Consider the following 18,833-nt stretch of genomic DNA (forward strand, 5'->3'; position numbering starts at 1 on the left):
AATTACGAATAAGTGGGACACTTTGCATTTCCGTCTTCTTTCGACATCTATTTAACATATTAACCCAATACATGATACATTTCTGAAATCAAGATGTTTTCTAATTAAAAAAACATTTTGATATCATATTTACAGGAGGCATGACACACCCATTTGTGTATACTGAGGCAAAACCATATTTTCAATTCGCATGTGGTAGACTGGGACAGCAGGTTAGCTAAACTGGGACACCACTACTTTAGTCCTAATTGTACCCCAATGACAATTCAATAAACTTTTGTGTGTTTAGGAAACTTCTGAGGATTTCAAAAATGTATCACGTGTTGGGATAATATGTTGGATAGATGTTTGAAGAGGTTTAACTAAAAAAAACAGCACTGCAAGAACCAGAGCCCTGACTAATCTAAGTACATGGGGTCTCAAATAAAAACTGGATCTCTTTTCTCCATTGGAAAAGCGTATTATGCTGTCCCACTTTATCTACTCCATACTGTCCTACTTTAGCTAGCTATGGTTGGTGAACAAAGAAAATGACTGAATTACAAAATTGAAACATAATATTGGCAATGTTCTATATATTTTGATGCAGCAGTACATAGTATGCACAGTGCGATATTTGGACAGTTTTAGAACATTAACATCAAAAGAGAAAAAAAAAGCCTTACCTTGAGCTTCCTGTTTGACGCTTGCTGTGCCCCCCTCTGTAATGTCACACCAATGAAGTGATGGAATTTTGATCATGTGGTTTAGTAACAATAGTTTAGATTTTCTCTTGTCAGACCAAGAAATAAACACGGCAGGATTAAACTGTCCCAGTTTATATGATGTCCCACCATTTCCAAATTCACCCTACCCCAACATACGATAAGACATCCGTCATCACTGGAAAAGATAAACCGTTGTGTTTGATATTATTTAATTAAAAGCTAGCAAACAGTCTTCTCAAACTATTGTATAATTTCTTTAAAGAAAATGTTTTTGAATGAAAATGTTTTTTTTAAACCTTTAACGTAAATGATCTAAGAACGCATAAACTCATATTGTTTTGTGTTGTGCCTGCCATCGGTTGAGACACATCATGCTCTTGAATACAGTATGGGTTTCATTTTAATCATAGAAATATAATTCATAGAATGGACATATCCCTTCAGACCACTGCAATTTATAGCTGGTACACAATTGACATTTAAATTGAATTGAAATTTTAACTTCTAATTACTGCCACAAAGATGGCCACCGGTCCTCCCACAGTCTAATTTATACTTTAATGGTCATGTCTATATTTCTATGATTTCAATAGGGAGGATTGACAGTATAATTTAAAACAAATATTCCCATCCAAGTCAACATTCTCTGATGTGTGAACCTCCAACAACTATCTTTGTGGTGCAATTCGAAAGTTGACATTTAATATCTCCCATTTTAGTAAATTTATCAGCCTAAATATGTATTTGAGAATGTTGTCAACCAATGGCAACACAACACAAAAAACCTCAGATGATGTAAAATAGGGTCTAAGCTACAATATATGTGAAAATGAAAACAATTGGAGTTTACAGGTTTTTAGATAATTGACGTTTAATGTTAAAAATGACCCCAAAAAATCAACAAATTATTAAATAGTTTGACAACCCTGTTTCTTAGCTTTTAAATTATATCAATATCAACCGTTTATCTTTTCCAGTGATGAAGACATGGATGTCTCATGGTATGGTGGGGTACGCAAAATAGGTGAGCTTTGAGCACCTTTATTTTTTGAATGTTTTGTCATTCAGGTCCAAAAAGTCACTTTCTGAGCACTTCTACAAATGGGCAAAATATGTATGGAAGATTTCGTTCAAATCAAAAGGGGTGCTGTCAAAAAGTGATTGAATTTAAATGGATTTACCCAGGAGGGACATTTGCATCTCAAATTATATTTATTTTATTGACATAATGCTTGTTTGCCATTAACAAATCAGCGTTTCTAAAAGACTTCAGACCATTTGAATGCATCCAACTGGTATTTACGACTTCCCAACTGGTAAATTCCCACATCCCATTTGGTTACGAACACAGCATACTTTCCAACATCAGATAAATAGAAAAACTATTTCTTCATAGTATGTAATGTATGCTTGGGGCGGAACAAATTCTCTAAAAGTATGTACTATTCTCAATGTACTATTTCTTCAACGGTTAAGTGTCCATGAAAGTCAGAAATGTGAATGAAGAAGAGGGAGTAATGCAGGGGGAAAATGTCAAGAGCTAGCCCAACCGGCCGCAGGAAGGCGCTATTATTTCGCAATGGAATAATAGCGCCATCTTGCGGCCAGTTGAGCTAGTCAAGAGCTAAAGTTTTCCCTATGAGTAATTCAATCGTGAGAGACATGCCTAATACTCGCGGACTATTTGCTTATTAAACTAAATTCAGTCTCGGGGATAGGCTACATCATATCCAGCAGTAGTAGATTATATCGTAAATTCGACTCCTGGAAGAAGAAAAACTTTTCCAATAATTGCTATGAATGGCATAGTCTACTCTCAAGGATAACTTTTTGGAAAGCGTCTGAAACCTTAAGGAAATAGTCTAACGTGGATACTGTGCGAGGAAAAATTTCATTTCTTGCCTGGAAGGATGGAAAGATGTCTGTCTGAGGCATAATTTTAGTCGTAGTAGAGACCAATCTTGTTCTTCAAGAGCAAACCTGAACGAGGATGAAGGGCAGCAGAGGGTGTTTGCAGTTATTTGTTCTTCTGTTGATGGGTATAATAGGTACAGTGGTCCTTGTGCCAGGTGAGTCAGCATTGATGATACCAGAGATTATGTCGTCATTTTAGCAATATAAATGACCTCTCAGAAATGACCATAACGTATGTTTTATCATTTGAAAAACATAAATTGTATTATTTGAAAAACGTATGTTCTTTTCTTTCACTGCGGTTTATCTTACTTATGAACATTTTAGGCAGGTATATAGGGTTAGTCTAATATTACAGTTGATTGACAAGACAATTTTACGCTATATTTAATGGTAAACTTAACTCATGCTTCCCCGAGTGAACTTGGTATTCATTAATCTAATTTAGGGACCATATTTACTGAATGTCAGTTTAACATTCAGATTAATGGGTGTCCTTTGAATCAAGTGTTTCAGTTTGTGAAGAGCCCAGCCAATGTAACCTCATCCCTGGGTAAGCCGGTGCAGGTGCTCTGTACTCTCCGGGGAGATGGAGGTGGAGAGGAACCTCCGGATGTGGTGTGGTTTAGGGACGGTCAATCCCTGGATTACGCTGACACCAATCAAGTCCAAGTGCCTGTCACTGAAGGAAGTTGGCTGACCCTCAGTGAACTCAGGTCATTCTCAATTATGACTCTCTCTCTCTCTCTGTTTGTCACACATTCTTGGTCTGACTTATCTTTTTTTTCAGTGACAGTAATATGTCTGTCTGTCATCAGAATTGATCATGTGAAACTGTCAGACATTGGGAGATACCGTTGCATGGCAACAGTGGGGCGGAAGGACTTGATGTCTCAGGAAGGGGTCATTCAGCTAGAAGGTAGAGTTTCTCTCTGTCTCTTCAATAATCTGTCTTTTTATTTTCGACAGTATCTTACTCACAGTTCATCGTCTTTTCCAGGAATCCCTCATTTCTCAGTGGAGCCTCATGACGTGACAGTAGTGGCTAATGTTAGCCTCAGCCTGCAGTGTATGGCCCATGGGCCTCCAGAACCTGTCAGGATCATCTGGCTGCAGAATGGAGGACCACTCAACACGCTCCAGGACCCTGTATCCCACTCGCCCTCCACTCGCAACATCACAGGTAAAGACTTTTCTCTTACTTTTGCATTTTGCTTACAAACAGCACATTATACAGGCTTAAAATTGAAACCTGCATTCTGTAACTGTCTATTTGCTTTTCTGTCCGTCTGACTGACCACCTCCTTGCATCCCTGTTGTTAGGCCTCAACCATACAAGCAGCTTCTCCTGTGAAGCCCACAACAGTAAAGGTGTGGCTACCTCAGCCTCGGGAACAGTGACAGGTCCGTACCAACAGGGAAGTCATTCAACGTAAACAACTTATGATTATGTTGATTTGTTTGGCCTCATTCATGACTACCTCTCTTGTCTTGGGTGTAGTGGTTCCCTCCCAGGCACATGAAGTCCAGGCTGTAGAGGTTACCATCTCTTCCCTGCTGATCTCCTGGGAGCCTGGCTTTGGAGGGGTGTATCCTGTCTCTGTGTGCTCTATACAGGCAGCTCCATCTGGTCCTGACCGCACTGTATTGCTTAATCACCTGGTCCACAATCAGAATGTAAATGTACCACCTGCTCGACACCTGATTCCAGACCTGGAGCCCTACTCCTCCTATGACGTGAGGGTGGCTTGCCGTAGCAGTCAAGGTGCTTCCCCCTGGACACCATGGGTAACACTGCGCACATCTGAAGGAGGTAAGCTGTTTGCCACAGCCCTCGACCCGCCACCCCATCAGCGTGTGTTTATAGCAATTCTATTACTGATAATGTATTTTGTTATGTATTCACATCTACAACTCTTAGGTATTCTAGCAGATGATTTCGTCCTGAGTGACTTACAGTACAATGAGTTAATGTTAAAGTGCGATACCTATGTAGCAGAGGTCAGTGACCTACAGGGGGAACAACGAGAGTTGAGTGACTGTGAAGCTAGGCTGGTTATGGGTCAAAGATTGTTCTGGAAAGAAGAAACAAAGTTTGGGAATTGGTTAAGGATTCTCAAGTGTTTTTGATCAAACAGACAGAAGAGTTACAGGTTTATGGTTTTGAAAAGCAGAGGGGTCTAGCGTTTCATTCTAAATATACATCTGAAAAGGGCCAGATGGATGGAACCTGACGTTAAATCAAGATTTTCAGTGCTATTCCTCTGAGCTGGCAACAGACAGTCACATTTGCCAGTAAGAACACCCTTCTCTCCATCCTCAGTGTTTTAAAATATAAACTTCTATATTGAGAAAGTTGCTTGAGCGAAGGAGGAGGTACCGAGGGCAGGAGGGAAACAGATTAAGCATTCTCTATTCATGGTTTGGCAGAGGTGGCTCAATCCTGCTGTGTCCATATAATGCCGCAGTGTGTTTGAATTATGGCCGGTGGAGAAGCGGTTTTTCCATGCCAACTCATGCTTTCCGCAGTCTGTAATGTAGACATGTTTGTGTAGAAGGGAAATAGAAAGAGAGACTTTCGGAGAGAAGGGGAAAAGGGGGAAACAGCCAATTTCACAGTGGTGTAGTGCACATCAACACACCATCAACTGACCGCTAAAGAATTTTCCATTCTATCAAATCGGTTACCAGATGTCAGGCTTAAAAGAAAAACACCCTTCTTGTGCTGGGAGAATGCATGTTTGGATTCGTTTGATTCCATTAGCTAAACGATGCTGACCGTCACTGTCAAATTCATTCATTTCAAACACTTTGTTGTTGTTGTTGCATGCGGTAGATAACTCATGACTCCTAGTGCTTAAGCGTAACCAAACCATTTAGAGTCTTTGCTTTTGTCGGTCCTATTTATCTGAAAATAACATGCGCGCATGACGTGGCACAGACCTGTAAGGTGTGTGTGTGTGTGTGTGTGTGTGTGTGTGTGTCTGTGTCTGTGTGGGAGCGAGCTATATTCCCGACCTCCCCACAAAGTAAAAATATCTTATCCCTCCCATCTACATCTCTCTCCACTGCTCCTGGGTCAGAGGTAGAGGGGAGTGAGGGGTGCAGGCTGAGGGAGTGAGCGAGAGAGAGAAAGAGCCGGGTAGATGGAGGGAGAGGGGAAGGTGCTTGTGTTTTTGTTGGCCGGGGTGGAGCCACATATGGAAACGATCAGCAGTGGAACACTCACCGATGACATCACCAGGCAGGGTCCAGTACAGGCCCCAGCCGCAGCCCACGCTAAGACTCACAACGTGACAAAAATGCCTTTATTTACATTGTTCTCTTAATAAGATCAAATTTTACGCACAGAACTTTGCACACTGGTTTTTAACAGCATGAGTCTGGTAGTGTGTGTTACAGGTCATTTGATATGTTGTAAACATTATTCATTTTTTGGCATGGATCTGACAGTACCAGAGGCAGCACCAGACAATGTGAGTGGACTGTTTAATGGAACAGAGGTTATTGTCAGCTGGACCAAGCCACCAGGCAGACTGAATGGCCAGATACTAGGGTACAGAGTGGAGTACAGAACCCCTAACAAGTCCAAGGTAACCCATGTTACAGTTGTCAAAGTAAACATATGTTGTAGACTCTCTCTCTCTCTCTCTCTCTCTCTGAGTGTAATGGGTATCTTTGCTGTTGTTTTGTTTTCCTGCTTCAGGCTGTTATGGAGTCAGTTCAGTCCTCTGAGCTAGCTATCCCGCTATCCAGCCTCCTGGACAGTGTGTCCCTGAGTGTGAGTGCCTGTACTGTGGCAGGGTGTGGCCCCTGGAGCCCTGTCCAAACCCTCAAACAGAAACAGCCTGGTGAGTCTGGACAAAACCGAGGGAGACAGTAGGATGGTTGGGATGGGCCAAAAGGAGAGGAGAAAACGGCAGGAGATTCCAAATGTTCTAGGTTGATTCATCAGGTAGCATATTCTAGTGTCTGTGTAATAGTTGACATACCTCTCTTTCCTGCCTTTTTAGATCTCTCCCCACATCAGGCATTTTCCTGGCATTGGTGGTATGTGATCATGGGGATTGCTGTCGGTCTGGCCTTGATAGGGTTCATCGTGGTGTATGCAATCATATTGCGTCAAAGAGAGACATGCTTTGGGTATGTACCTATGGGTCTCCCTGTATTCTTTTGTTGTCGTCATTCCGGTTCGATGATCAATTAAAAACACCTGTGTGTTTGTGTTGCGCAACAGGAAAACATTTGACCCTATGAGAAACGGCGGTGGGGACTTCGTAGTAAGATACAGCGCCCGACGCACCTACAATCACCAGTCGAATGAAGCCACACGTGAGTTGTCATGCCAGTGACGTAAGAGGAACAGTCACCGGTAAACGCCTTGGAACCAAGCGGTGTGTCATGAAGTGTGGGAGTTCAGGAACAGATGTTGAAGCTCAGATTTCATCCGTTTGCTCAATGTTGTTCTGTGCCAGATGTGGTGGGGGTGGGGGGGGGGCAGAGTGGTGTCAGGATCTGGCTGTTAACAACACAATCCGCTGGAGAACACAGAGAAATTAGTTTGAGAATGGAGTTAAAATCTTTGCAGAGTCACGCTGCTATTATTCTTAGAGGACAAAGGCTTCCAAATATTGAATTACATTTATTTCAGGACAAATGGGAAATGTTCTAAATCATAGTTTTGGGATGTGTTTTGTTGCCAGAGCATTTTGTTTCGACACATTGTTGTGAAAAGACAAAACAGGAAGAGAAAACATAGACTGTAAGCCTAGAACAGTTTCACAATAATGGACTCATATTCTGCATTGTTCTTCAAAACGGAATCTCTCATTTGTTTAAAGGCAGTGGGAGAGGAATAACGCTCAAGTTATTTTTCCAATACTTCATGCTTTAAGAATCCCTGTTTCTGTGTAAGAGAGAGTATTAACCCTGTCCGCAGTGAACAGCCTGGTGATCAGTGACGAGCTGAAGCACAAGTTGCAGGATGTGATGGTGGACCGACACAAGCTGACCCTGGGCAAGACCCTCGGCGAGGGTGAGCTCCGGCTGAAGCCTTCGTCATACGCTATGTACTGTCACCTAGTCAGTCATGAACTACTACATCCTAGGGCCTTAAGAGGCTTAGATCCCCAGCTACACCAACCCACCGGACTAACAACGCGTCCATGTCTTGATCTGCAGGGGAGTTTGGCTCCGTCATGGAAGGGCTTCTGGTGCATGAAGAGACTGTCCTCAAAGTGGCTGTGAAGACCATGAAGAGTGAGTGATCGGACAGTGTCGGATGTCCCCATTGTGCGTCTCCCATGGTGCAGTATGTGTCAGTTTGACCTCAGCCACCCTCTCCTTCTCCCTCTCGTAGTTTCCATCTGCACTCGCACCGAGATGGAGGACTTCCTCAGGGAGGCTGCTTGTATGAAGGAGTTTGACCACCCCAACGTCATGAGACTCCTCGGTGAGAGACTGGGCTGATTTTGTTTTGTCACTTATCGAGCGACTATTAACACGCGGCCGTTTTTGTCTCCCAAGTGTCCGTTACCAAGTAGGCCTGACTAGATTCATTCGGTTGTTTCCCCAATCCTCCCCGTAGGAGTGTGTCTGCAGACGGTAGAGAGGGGAGGCTACCCATCCCCTGTCGTCATCCTGCCTTGTATGAAACACGGGGATCTGCACAGTTTCCTGCTCTACTCTCGACTCGGGGACAGTCCTTTGGTCAGTTCCCTTCCCTCCCACGCAGATGGGAAAGGTTTTTTGTTACACAAATAAAAATTGTAGCGTTGTGCTCTTTTCTCCTTTCAATGCGTGTTCCATTTGTGCTGCTGTATAGCACCCCCTGTCTGTATCTTATCGTCTCTGTCTCCATTCATCAGTCCCTGCCGTCTCAGATGTTGGTGAAGTTCATGACAGATGTCGCACGGGGAATGGAGTACCTGAGCGACAAGAGGTTCATCCATAGAGACCTGGCAGCGCGAAACTGCATGTGGGGATTCTCGCCTCTCTGTTCTGTCCGTGTCCTCCTGTTTCTCACACATACTCCTCAATGTTTTTCTGTGATGGTCTGAGAGAACGGTTGTGACGCAAGTTGAGCATGTTGAGTGATACAAGTAACGGTACTGTTTTACGCTGCTATTACGTTGTTTGTGCTCATCTGCACACACACGGAGTGCACAAAACATTAAGAACACCTTAATATTGACTTCTACCCACCCTCTTTTACCCTTAGAATAGCCTAAATTCATTGGGGCATGGACTCTACAAGGTGTCGAAAGCGTTCCACAGGGATGCTGGCTCATGTTGAGTCTAATACTTCCCACAATTGTGTAAAGATGGATGGATTTCCTTTGGGTGGTGGACCGTTCTTGATACACACGGGAAGCTGTTAAGTGTGAAAAACCCAGTAGCGTTGCAGTTCTTGACACAAGCCGGTGCAACTGGCACCTACTACCATGCCCCATTCAAAGGCACTTCAATCTTTCGTTTTGCCCATTCACCCTGAATGGCACACATACACAATCCATTGTCTCATTTGCCTCAAGGCTTAAATCATCTACACTGATTGAATTAGATTTAACAAGAATAAGGGGATCATTGCTTTCACCTGGATTCACCTGGTCAGTCTTTCACGGAAAGAGCAGGTGTCCTTAATGTTTTGTACACTCAGTATATATCTGTCCTGCAGGCTGAACGAGAATATGACTGTGTGTGTGGCTGATTTTGGCCTATCTAAGAAGATCTATAATGGAGACTACTATAGACAAGGACGCATTTCAAAGATGCCAGTAAAATGGATCGCCATCGAGAGCCTGGCAGACCGAGTGTACACCACCAAGAGTGACGTGGTGAGCTATCCAAACTTTGTCCAGCTACATTATGTGACCCATGACTCCTACTGTATTTGGGTTTTAACATCCTGCAGAAGAATTCATAACAAAGGGTTATGAATACAAGTACATTATTTTTGTGACAGTGCTTATTTCCCTCTCTCGAAGTGGTCGTTTGGAGTGACTATGTGGGAGATAGCCACTCGGGGACAGACGCCCTATCCTGGAGTGGAAAACAGTGAGATCTACGACTACCTTAGACAGGGCAACCGCCTCAAACAGCCCCCTAGCTGCCTGGACACCATGTGAGTGCCTGTTTCTGTATTTAGTGGTGTATAGTAGAGGCAACCAATGTACCTTTCCTGGAGTATCTGGATTTTGGGTAATTTTGTATGTCCTCTATACTGTAGCTACTCCCTGATGTTCTCCTGCTGGCTACTGAGTCCTAAGGACCGCCCGGGGTTCCCCTCCCTGCGCTGTGACCTGGAGAAAGCCCTGGAGGAGATGCCCGAGCAGGAGGAGGCTGATGACCTGCTCTACGTCAACATGGAGGAGCCCTCAGGCTCTCTGTCGGGGGCCGTGGGGGGCTGGGAGCCTTTTGGACTGCCTCACCCGTCCTACCAGAAGAACATGGGCCCTCTGGAAACCGTCCAGGTGCATCATCATCATGCTGATCGCTATGTACTCTGCCCTCAGCGCGAGGCCCAGCCCTATCTCAATGACTCTATTGACAGCCTGAGCTGGATGGCCTCCTCGTCAAGCCCCACCCTGCAGCTCCAGGCCTCCTGCTCCTCCTCCCCCACCTCCTCTCTATTGCTGGACGGGCAGGACAACAGGGAAGGAGAAGGATGGGACCGGAGGGTCTTCAGGAAGTGAGGTTTAAAAGGCTCACAGAGGGACTTCCAGTAGTTGTGAAGAAATACTGAAGAAAGTAGACAAGTTCACCACAATACGGTGGTCAAATTAACAAGGTCAAAACAAATCAAGGATTGGTTGTGTTACGGACGGTTCAACAGTTGTGTACATACTGTATACACTGTAGTCAATTGTCACTAATGTGGAGCCACCAAATCACATGCTAGATAAATATTTATCTTCCCAATATGAATATTAAGAAACCAAATCAACTAGTCCGTTGGCACGGACTGTGTAATAAATTGGTATAACCCTTTACTGAAAGGAAACTACATCAAACTGTAAGTGCATCAAAGCCTTTTATTTAATAAACCAATGAACAAACCCATTAATAAACCAGTATTTTTTTTGTTTTAAGAAAACAAAGTAGCGAGTTCCCTCAAACTAAACAATGTACTGGATACAATAATGCATTCATGGCATTCAGACTAGCCAGGCTTAAAATACATTCAATAAATTAAAAACAAATAAATACACAAACCCTAGTTCCTACGTCAACGACACAGTAACCATCATCAGTTCTGTTGAGAGAAATAGTCATAATTAAAACAGATACAAAGAACATTTCAGGCAAAAACCTTGTCAGTTGAAAAGCAGCAGTTGAAGAGCATTTAAAGTCAATACTGTACTGTATGTAGTGGTTATAGTGCTTTTCCAGTGGGCTGGTAAAATATTATCTAAGAGACTGTTGTGTAAATAGCTTTGAAGGATAAAGTACCATCAACTATACTCCAGTTGTGTTTACAGTATATCTGGTACCGGTATCTCTTGCCCTATGAGTAGGAGGAGATATCAAAGTACTATACCAAACATGACAGTTTTGGTACAGTATCAAGATGCTGCTGGAGTATACGACTAATAAAGTTTGTTCCAATAATTTAGGCACTGAAGTTTTACAAAATTGACATGCATAATGCACTTAATTATTGAGAGTATTTGTAGGTGTTGGCAAATGGGAGTATTTTCCCACATTCATGTGCACAATGACATTTCAAGAATTACTGTCACTGAATGGTTCAACTTGACATTGCTACAAACACTTCTAAATGCAGTTATTTAGTTTTCATGTGTTTGGGTCCAACTCTCTTCCATACAGTATAGTGCAGCTATTTCAGTATGGTTTACTATGTTATTAAACCTACTAATTGTAGTAGTATGGTTATGCAAGCTGATCCTCATATTGCTTCCTGAAACAGTCCCCAGCAGGGAAGAAGTCCCACGCTCGCTCCTGGTACATCTTCCACACATATGACTCCTGGAACAGAAGAGGAACCAGGACAGAGGGAGAAAAGAAGAGACAGCCAATTGAAATTAATGGCTACAAAATGGGAGGCATTTGGTGCCACGAACACAAAGACTGACTGACAGACTCACCTGGCCAGTGTGCTCCGTCTCATCTTTGTTGATGAGGTACATTAAGAAGAACCTGCAGAGGACAGACAGACCGGCAGGTCAGCGTGATGGCAGATGGTCATGGACACACACTGTTGACTGATTACAGGGAGAACACGTACATGTAGTTGGCCAAGTTGTGTTCCTCCAGGGTGTGGGTCTCGAAGCCGTGCGGCGTCGTATCAAAGTAGTCGCTTCCAATTCCACAGATGAAGCACTTGGTCTACAAGAATCAAATAAACAGAAACAGTAGGCAATATGGTGGTATGTGCCCAACTATGTGACTGACTTAAACTCACCTAAAACTGATGAACGCCAAAGATTCAATAACATTTTAAATAAAAAAAAGATCTGTACCTCCATGTCTTCCTTAACCTGCTCTTGTTGGTCTCGGAGCTCTCCGAAGGCGTCAATGATCAGACCTGTAGGAAACACACAAACTCACATCCCTTACAGTCGAATGACATTATGACTAGATATCCGAGATTGCCATTAGCTTGAGGTACTGTACAGTGGTGGAGTAGTGTTTTGGAATGCATAAGAGGGACGGTGCCTTACCCTGAATGATGGCCAACAGGATGACAATGACAAAGAAGAAGAAGGTGATGTCAAAGACCACCCGGTAGAGCTCGTACACGTCTCCCGCCGGGTCCTCGATCTCGTCCCCTATGCCACCGCCAGCACGCACTCCCACGTACATGTGGAAGAGGTAACACTGACACAAGTGGAGGGAAGAGAGCACATTGAATATAGAGAAGTAGTAAGTAAACTCAAACACACTGTACGACTATAGAGTATATGGTACAGCATAGAGCTGGCAGGAAACATAGCACCGGCTCACAGTCATCATGTCGTCACATTTCATATCCGGCTCATCCTCATCTTCACTCTTGTTGTAAAACTTGCGGAAGAAGATAAAGGCCACTACAGTGTAGAGATACACCACCACTGCCAACAAGCCCAATGTCATCATGAGCTAGGAGGGAGACAGGGAATGAGTCTTATCAGCAGCACATTCACTGACAAACGGAGGCTGGAAGGGTGTTACTGTTCAGCTCCCTACCTGTTTCCCATTGTGGGTGACAGAGGACAGGATAGTACGCAGATCCTTCACACCGATGGCTATGTCCAGCAAGTGACAGGCATAGAAGAAGTTGTTATAGTGTCCAAGCAAGGACATGATCGTGTACCAACACAGATAGAGAAAAGTCTGGGGGGGAAGAGATTGAAATAGTCATATAAAGCTTGTCTTCAACCTACAGTATGAAAATGAACGATTGTTATAACCAATACATCTACGGCACAAATATAGAAAATGCTATTCATCTTTGATCCCTCTTACCCCATCTGTGAACACAACTCCACATTTCCAGATCTGGTACTTAAAGTCAATAGATGTACACCTGAAAAGTATAGGATTGGATTTCAATGACAAAATGTTCTAGTATTTATGTGGCTAGTAGGGTTAACAATATACCGTTCATTTAAGTGGCTCAAAAAAACCATGAAAAGCTCCCCTATCAAGATTGGAGAGGTGTGCAATAACAGCATTGGTTAATACCAGGCCAACGTGGAATTGTCTGGTTCCTCCGGCTTCTTATCAGTTTGTTGACTGACGTCCAGCGAGGCTAGATCCATGCCTAAGAGCTCTGCGATCCTCTCTCTGCCGTAAATGTCTCCATACTTATCCAGGACCTGGCCACACAGACATACAACATGGGCCATTCCATCCAGAGACCAACTTAACAAACTTCATCCCTTCAGAGCCTCCAAGACCAAAAAGTGTCTTACCTTTCGCTTGACAAACTTGTCCCAGTAGTTGTTTGGGAAAGAACTGTGAATAGAAATGTGGAAAGATGTGCATCATTTAAGCTGTAATTCCTCACACTTTCTGAAAGGAGATGATATAATATTATTGGTAGAGGTGGACTTCTAGGAGCTTGCTTACGGTGTGTTGAGGACCAGTCTGTCCCATTGGCCTTTGATGTCATCATCCTCAGGCTGCTCTGTGATGTAAAGGCCATCAAACTCCAGCTTCCTGGCCAGCTCCTTCTCCCTCTTAAAGATCACCAGAGGGATCTGAGAGGAACGCACATTGTCTGTTGTCATTCAGATGTTTATGTCCTGATACAGATCACTCGTGTTCTTGATAAAAACTGTTATGGGGCAAAGATACACTTGATGTCTGTTGTTATTGTAGTTGTAGTAGTATGTATTAGTAGTGTGTAGTAGTAGTAGTAGTAGTAGTATGTCGTAGTTGGTGGTAGTAGTAGTGTGACTCGCGCAATACGGAAGCGGTCAGATGACGGGGCTGCTACACTACAGGATTAGAATATGTTCTGTGATTCATCCAATGGCATTGAGGAGTATACCACCTCAGTCACCAGCTTCATCAATAAGTGCATCGATGACGTCGTCCCCACAGTGACCGTACGTACATATCCCAACCAGAAGCCATGGATTACAGGCAACATCCGCACCGAGCTAAAGGCTAGCGCTGCCACTTTCAAGGAGCGGGACACTAATTCAGACGCTTATAAGAATTCCCGCTATGCCCTCAGATGGACTATCACACAGGCATAGCGTCAATAAAGGACTAAGATTGAATCCTTCTACACCGTCTCTGACGCTTGTCGGATGTGGCAGAGCTAGCAAACTATTACGGACTACAAAGGGAAACAGCCGCAAGCTACCCAGTGACGCGAGCCTACCAGACGAGCTAAATGCCTTTTATGCTCGTTTCGAGGCAAGCAACACTGAAGCATGCGGGAGAGCACCAGCTGTTCCAGACGAATGTGTGATCACACTTTCCTTTGGACAGGTCAACATTCACAAGGCCGCGGGGCCAGACGGATTATCAGGGTGTGTACTCAGAGCACTCACGGACCAACTGGCAAGTGTCTACACTAATATTTTCAACCTCTCCCTGACCAAGTCTGTAATGCCTACATGTTTCAAGCAGACCACCATAGTCCCTGTGCCCAAAAACGCAAAGGTACCTGCCTAAATGACGACCACCCTGTAGCACTCACGTCGATAGCCATGTAGTGCTTTGAAAGGCTGGTCATGGCTCACATCAACACCATCATCCCGGAAACCCTAGACCCACTCCAATTCGCATACCGCCCCAACAGATCCACAGATGACGCATTCTCAATCGGACCCCACACTGCCCTTTCCCACCTGGACAAAAGAGACAGCCAATTGCTGTTCATTGACTACAGCTCAGAGTGCAACACCAGTGCCCACACAGCTCATCAATAAGCTAAGGACCCTAGGACTAAACACCTCCCTCTGCAACTGGATCCTGGACTTCCTGACAGGCTGCCCCCAGGTGGTAAGGGTTGACAACAACAATCTGCCACGCTAGTCATAGACTGTTCTCTCTGCTACCACACGGCAAGCGGTAACGGAGCGCCAAGTCTAGGTCCAAGAGGCTTCTAAACAGCTTCTACCTCCAAACCATAAGACTCCTGAACGTCTAATCAAATGGCTACCCAGACTATTTGCATTGCCCTTCCTCTTTTACACCGCCGCTACTCTCTTGTTATCATCTATGCAGAGTCACTTTAATAACTTTACCTACATGGACATATTACCTCAACTAACCGGTGCCCCCGCACATTGACACTGTACCGGTACCCACCTGTATATAGTCTCGCTATTGTTATTTTACTGCTGCTCTTTAATTACTTGTTACTTTTATTTCTTATTTTTATCCGTATTTTTTAAACTGCATTGTTGGTAAGGGGCTCGTAAAGTAAGCATTTCACTGTAAGGTGCTGCAATGTTTTATTTTTTATATGCAATGGCTGTGTTTACACAGGAAGACAAATTCAGATATTTTGTCCAATTATTGGCAAAAGGCCTGATTGGTCTAAAGACCAATTAGTGGCAAAAAGATCAGAATTGGGCTGCCCGTGTAAACAAAAACCATGGGATGGCTAATGCAAACTTCCATTCTCATGTAACATTCTTGGCCAGCAATGTTATAAATCTGCTCATATGAAGTGAGTATATGAGAAACGTATAGTGAGTATATGAGAAACTCCTTGTTTCAAAATAGTAACTGCTGTTGTATTCGGAGCATGTGACTAATACAGTTTGATTTGATTAGTATGTAGTAGTAGTAGAAGTAGTAATACAGTAGAGGCTGATGAGGGAAGGATGGCTCATAATAATTGCTGGAATGGAGTGAATGGAATGGTATGTTTGATACTCAGCGGCCTCCACTGTAGTAGTAGTAGTATATGTATGCATGCATGCATGCATGCATGTATGTATGTATGGTAGTAGTAGCAGTAGTTGTAGTATCTACTATTGCATGAACCTTACCTTTAGACAGTTATAGCCGATGATGCAGAGGAAGGCGATGACTGTGTGCAAGGCGGCCAGGAATGTGAGGGTGGGCTGCATGTAGCCAGTGCTCTCCTCCAAGAAGAAGTAGACTGGGCCCTCCTCCTCCTCCTCCTCGTCTCCTCCTTCATCCCCACCAGATCCCTCCATATCTTCTGCTGAGCCCTCAAACAGCCCACTGCCCTCAAACAGCGCCCCCACCCCCGAGCCCTCAAACATGCCAGAGCCCTCCACCTCATCACCTTCTCCAGGGGGGCTGTCCGACACCTGAACAATGGACACAGGCAGAGACACAACACAGATGCATTTGAACATTTAACACTTGACGTGTTATGCAGGGATGAGGTCACTTCCAATTGAAGGCAGTCAATTCTGGAAGTTCTTTGAATTAAAAAATCTAAAACCCTGGTTATCTGTAATGTTTAGGTCAGAACACTATACAACCACATGTCACTTCCCACCTGGAGAGGGTATCACACATAAAACAAATCAAATGATGGTCAGATACACTACATGACCAAAAGTATGTCGACACCTGCTCATCAAACATCTCATTCCAAAATCATGGCCATTAATATGGGTTTTTCTCCATTTTACTGCTATAACAGCCTCCACTAGATGTTGGAACATTGCTGCGGCCGGGGACTTGCTTCCATTCAGCAATGAGCATTAGTGAGGTCAGGCACGGATGTTGGGCGATTAGGCCTGGCTCGCAGTCGGCGTTCCAATTCATCCCAAAGGTGTTCGATGGGGTTGAGGTCAGGCACGGATGTTGGGCGATTAGGCCTGGCTCGCAGTCGGCGTTCCAATTCATCCCAAAGGTGTTCGATGGGATTGAGGTCAGGCACTGATGTTGGGCGACTAGGTCTGGCTCGCAGTCGGCGTTCCAATTCATCCCAAAGGTGTTCGATGGGGTTGAGGTCAGGCACGGATGTTGGGCGATTAGGCCTGGCTCGCAGTCGGCGTTCCAATTCCTCCCAAAGGTGTTCGATGGGGTTGAGGTCAGGCACTGATGTTGGGCGACTAGGTCTGGCTCGCAGTCGGCGTTCCAATTCATCCCAAAGGTGTTCGATGGGGTTGAGGTCAGGCACGGATGTTGGGCGATTAGGCCTGGCTCGCAGTCGGCGTTCCAATTCATCCCAAAGGTGTTCGATGGGGTTGAGGTCAGGCACTGATGTTGGGCGATTAGGCCTGGCTCACAGTCGGCGTTACAATTCATCCCAAAGGTGTTCGATGGGGTTGAGGTCAGGGTTCTGTGCAGGCCAGTCAAGTTCTTCCACACCAATCTCCACAAACCATTTATGTACGGACCTCGCTTTGTGCACGGGGGCATTGTCATGCTGAAACTGGAAAAGGCCTTCCCCAAACTGCTGCCACAAAGTTGGAAGCACAGAATCGTCTAGACTGTCATTGTATGCTGTAGCGTAAAGATTTCCCTTCACTGGAGCTAAGTGACCTGAACCATGAAAAAACAGCCCCAGACCATTATTCATCCTCCATAAAACTTCACAGTTGACACTATGTATTGAGGCAGGTAGCGTTCTCCTGGCATCCGCCAAACCCTGATTTGTCCGTCGGACTTCCAGATGGTGAAGCATGATTCATCACTCCAGGGAACACGTTTCCACTGCTCCAGAGTCCAATGGTGGCCAGCTTTACACCACTCCAGCTTGGCATTGCGCATGGTGATCTTAGGCTTGTGTGCGGCTGCTCGGCCATGGAAAACCATTTCATGAAGCTCCCGATGAACAGTTCTTGTGCTGACGTTGCTTTCAGAGGCAGTTTGGAACTCGTTAGTGGGTGTTACGACTGAGGAGGACAGATTTTTACACGCTACGCATTTTAGCACTCGGTGGTCCCGCTGTGAGCTTCAAATCAAATGGTAGGCTTGTGTAGCCTACTGTACTATGTTTCCACTTCACAATAACAGCACTTATAGTTGACCGGGGTAGCTATAGCAGGAATGGAAATTTCTCAAGGGGTGTCCACATACTTTTGCATATATTGTGTATTTCAAGTGACAGCTATTTTTTATATATAACCTGTAAGAATTTGTTCACCTTGTAGAAGAGTAGAATGAAGTTTAGAGCAAATGCAATGAACAGTGCCAGAAAACGCAGATTGTAAAAGTTCCGAGAGAGGTAGTTCTGGGAAAGAAAGAGACAAAACGTTGTATTAAACCGCAGGTGGTACAGAGGAATTGACAGTATCCAAATTGCCACATCAGCAAGTCACAAAAACTATGAGAGGAAAGCAATTGTTGAATTGCCATGTCTAACCAAGAATTTATTTCTTTGGATGTCCAGCTCAGTCCAGAGTTGGAACCCTTGCTCCCTGTGTTGTTTCTTAGTTTTCTTATCCTTGGCCTTCTTTTCCTTCGGTTCCTCCTGTTTCTCCTCCTCTTTGGTCTCAGCTTCTTTCTCAGCCTTCTCTCCATTTTCAGTGCTGAAAATTAAGTAAATGGGGTGTTTGGTTTATAGCATGTTCCTACAAACACCAAAAGATGAACGCATGTACAGTATTGGTTAATAAAGGGGATGGGAGAGTGTAGGGAGGCAGGACAGGTGTACCTACTGTACATGAAGGAAGATGGCCTGAGGTACTCACTCTGCCTTCTCAGGCTCTGGAGGGGGCTCCTCTATGGCAGGAGCAGGAGCAGAAGCAGGTTCAGCAGCTTGGCCATCAGCAGCTGCAGCAGCACCCTCCTCTGGTTGCTGCAAACCACAAGAAA

General features: G+C 44.4%; 2 protein-coding genes across 17 annotated transcripts in view; one reads left to right on the forward strand and one right to left on the reverse strand.

Moving 5' to 3' along the window:
* Window positions 1–2,328: 2,328 nt before the first annotated feature.
* LOC112228883 (tyrosine-protein kinase receptor UFO) lies at window positions 2,329–10,688 on the forward strand. 2 transcript variants are annotated; one of them, XM_024394614.2, is made up of 18 exons: window positions 2,329–2,776; window positions 3,130–3,337; window positions 3,440–3,540; window positions 3,622–3,804; window positions 3,945–4,025; window positions 4,123–4,434; window positions 6,075–6,214; window positions 6,328–6,472; window positions 6,635–6,764; window positions 6,859–6,953; window positions 7,561–7,656; window positions 7,803–7,880; window positions 7,981–8,073; window positions 8,209–8,330; window positions 8,489–8,598; window positions 9,298–9,457; window positions 9,608–9,744; window positions 9,850–10,688. In XM_024394614.2, the coding sequence occupies exons 1-18, from the start codon at window positions 2,698–2,700 to the stop codon at window positions 10,313–10,315; spliced, it is 2,736 nt and encodes a 911-aa protein (XP_024250382.1). In that variant the 5' UTR covers window positions 2,329–2,697; the 3' UTR covers window positions 10,316–10,688. The 2 variants fall into 2 exon arrangements, with proteins under 2 accessions (XP_024250382.1, XP_024250383.1); XM_024394615.2 differs by having other exon boundaries at window positions 2,330–2,776; window positions 3,180–3,337; window positions 9,850–10,687.
* LOC112228881 (ryanodine receptor 1) overlaps window positions 10,641–18,833 on the reverse strand; it is a 72,314-nt gene continuing 64,121 nt past the window's right edge. For 14 of the 15 annotated variants that reach the window (XM_042309652.1, XM_024394611.2, XM_024394607.2 and 11 more), the window contains 15 exons: window positions 18,710–18,816; window positions 18,382–18,547; window positions 18,163–18,249; window positions 16,082–16,369; window positions 13,695–13,825; window positions 13,538–13,580; window positions 13,308–13,441; window positions 13,089–13,149; window positions 12,810–12,956; window positions 12,588–12,722; window positions 12,305–12,461; window positions 12,104–12,168; window positions 11,869–11,969; window positions 11,729–11,780; window positions 10,641–11,609 (listed from right to left, as the gene is read on the reverse strand). In XM_042309652.1, the coding sequence (XP_042165586.1) occupies window positions 11,514–11,609; window positions 11,729–11,780; window positions 11,869–11,969; window positions 12,104–12,168; window positions 12,305–12,461; window positions 12,588–12,722; window positions 12,810–12,956; window positions 13,089–13,149; window positions 13,308–13,441; window positions 13,538–13,580; window positions 13,695–13,825; window positions 16,082–16,369; window positions 18,163–18,249; window positions 18,382–18,547; window positions 18,710–18,816 (1,770 nt within the window). In that variant the 3' untranslated portion in view covers window positions 10,641–11,513. The remainder of the gene's footprint in view (window positions 11,610–11,728; window positions 11,781–11,868; window positions 11,970–12,103; window positions 12,169–12,304; window positions 12,462–12,587; window positions 12,723–12,809; window positions 12,957–13,088; window positions 13,150–13,307; window positions 13,442–13,537; window positions 13,581–13,694; window positions 13,826–16,081; window positions 16,370–18,162; window positions 18,250–18,381; window positions 18,548–18,709; window positions 18,817–18,833) is intronic. The other variant, XM_024394602.2, reaches the window with a different exon arrangement.

The sequence above is a fragment of the Oncorhynchus tshawytscha genome, linkage group LG30, assembly GCF_018296145.1.
Source record: "Oncorhynchus tshawytscha isolate Ot180627B linkage group LG30, Otsh_v2.0, whole genome shotgun sequence".
Classification (NCBI taxonomy): domain Eukaryota; kingdom Metazoa; phylum Chordata; class Actinopteri; order Salmoniformes; family Salmonidae; genus Oncorhynchus; species Oncorhynchus tshawytscha.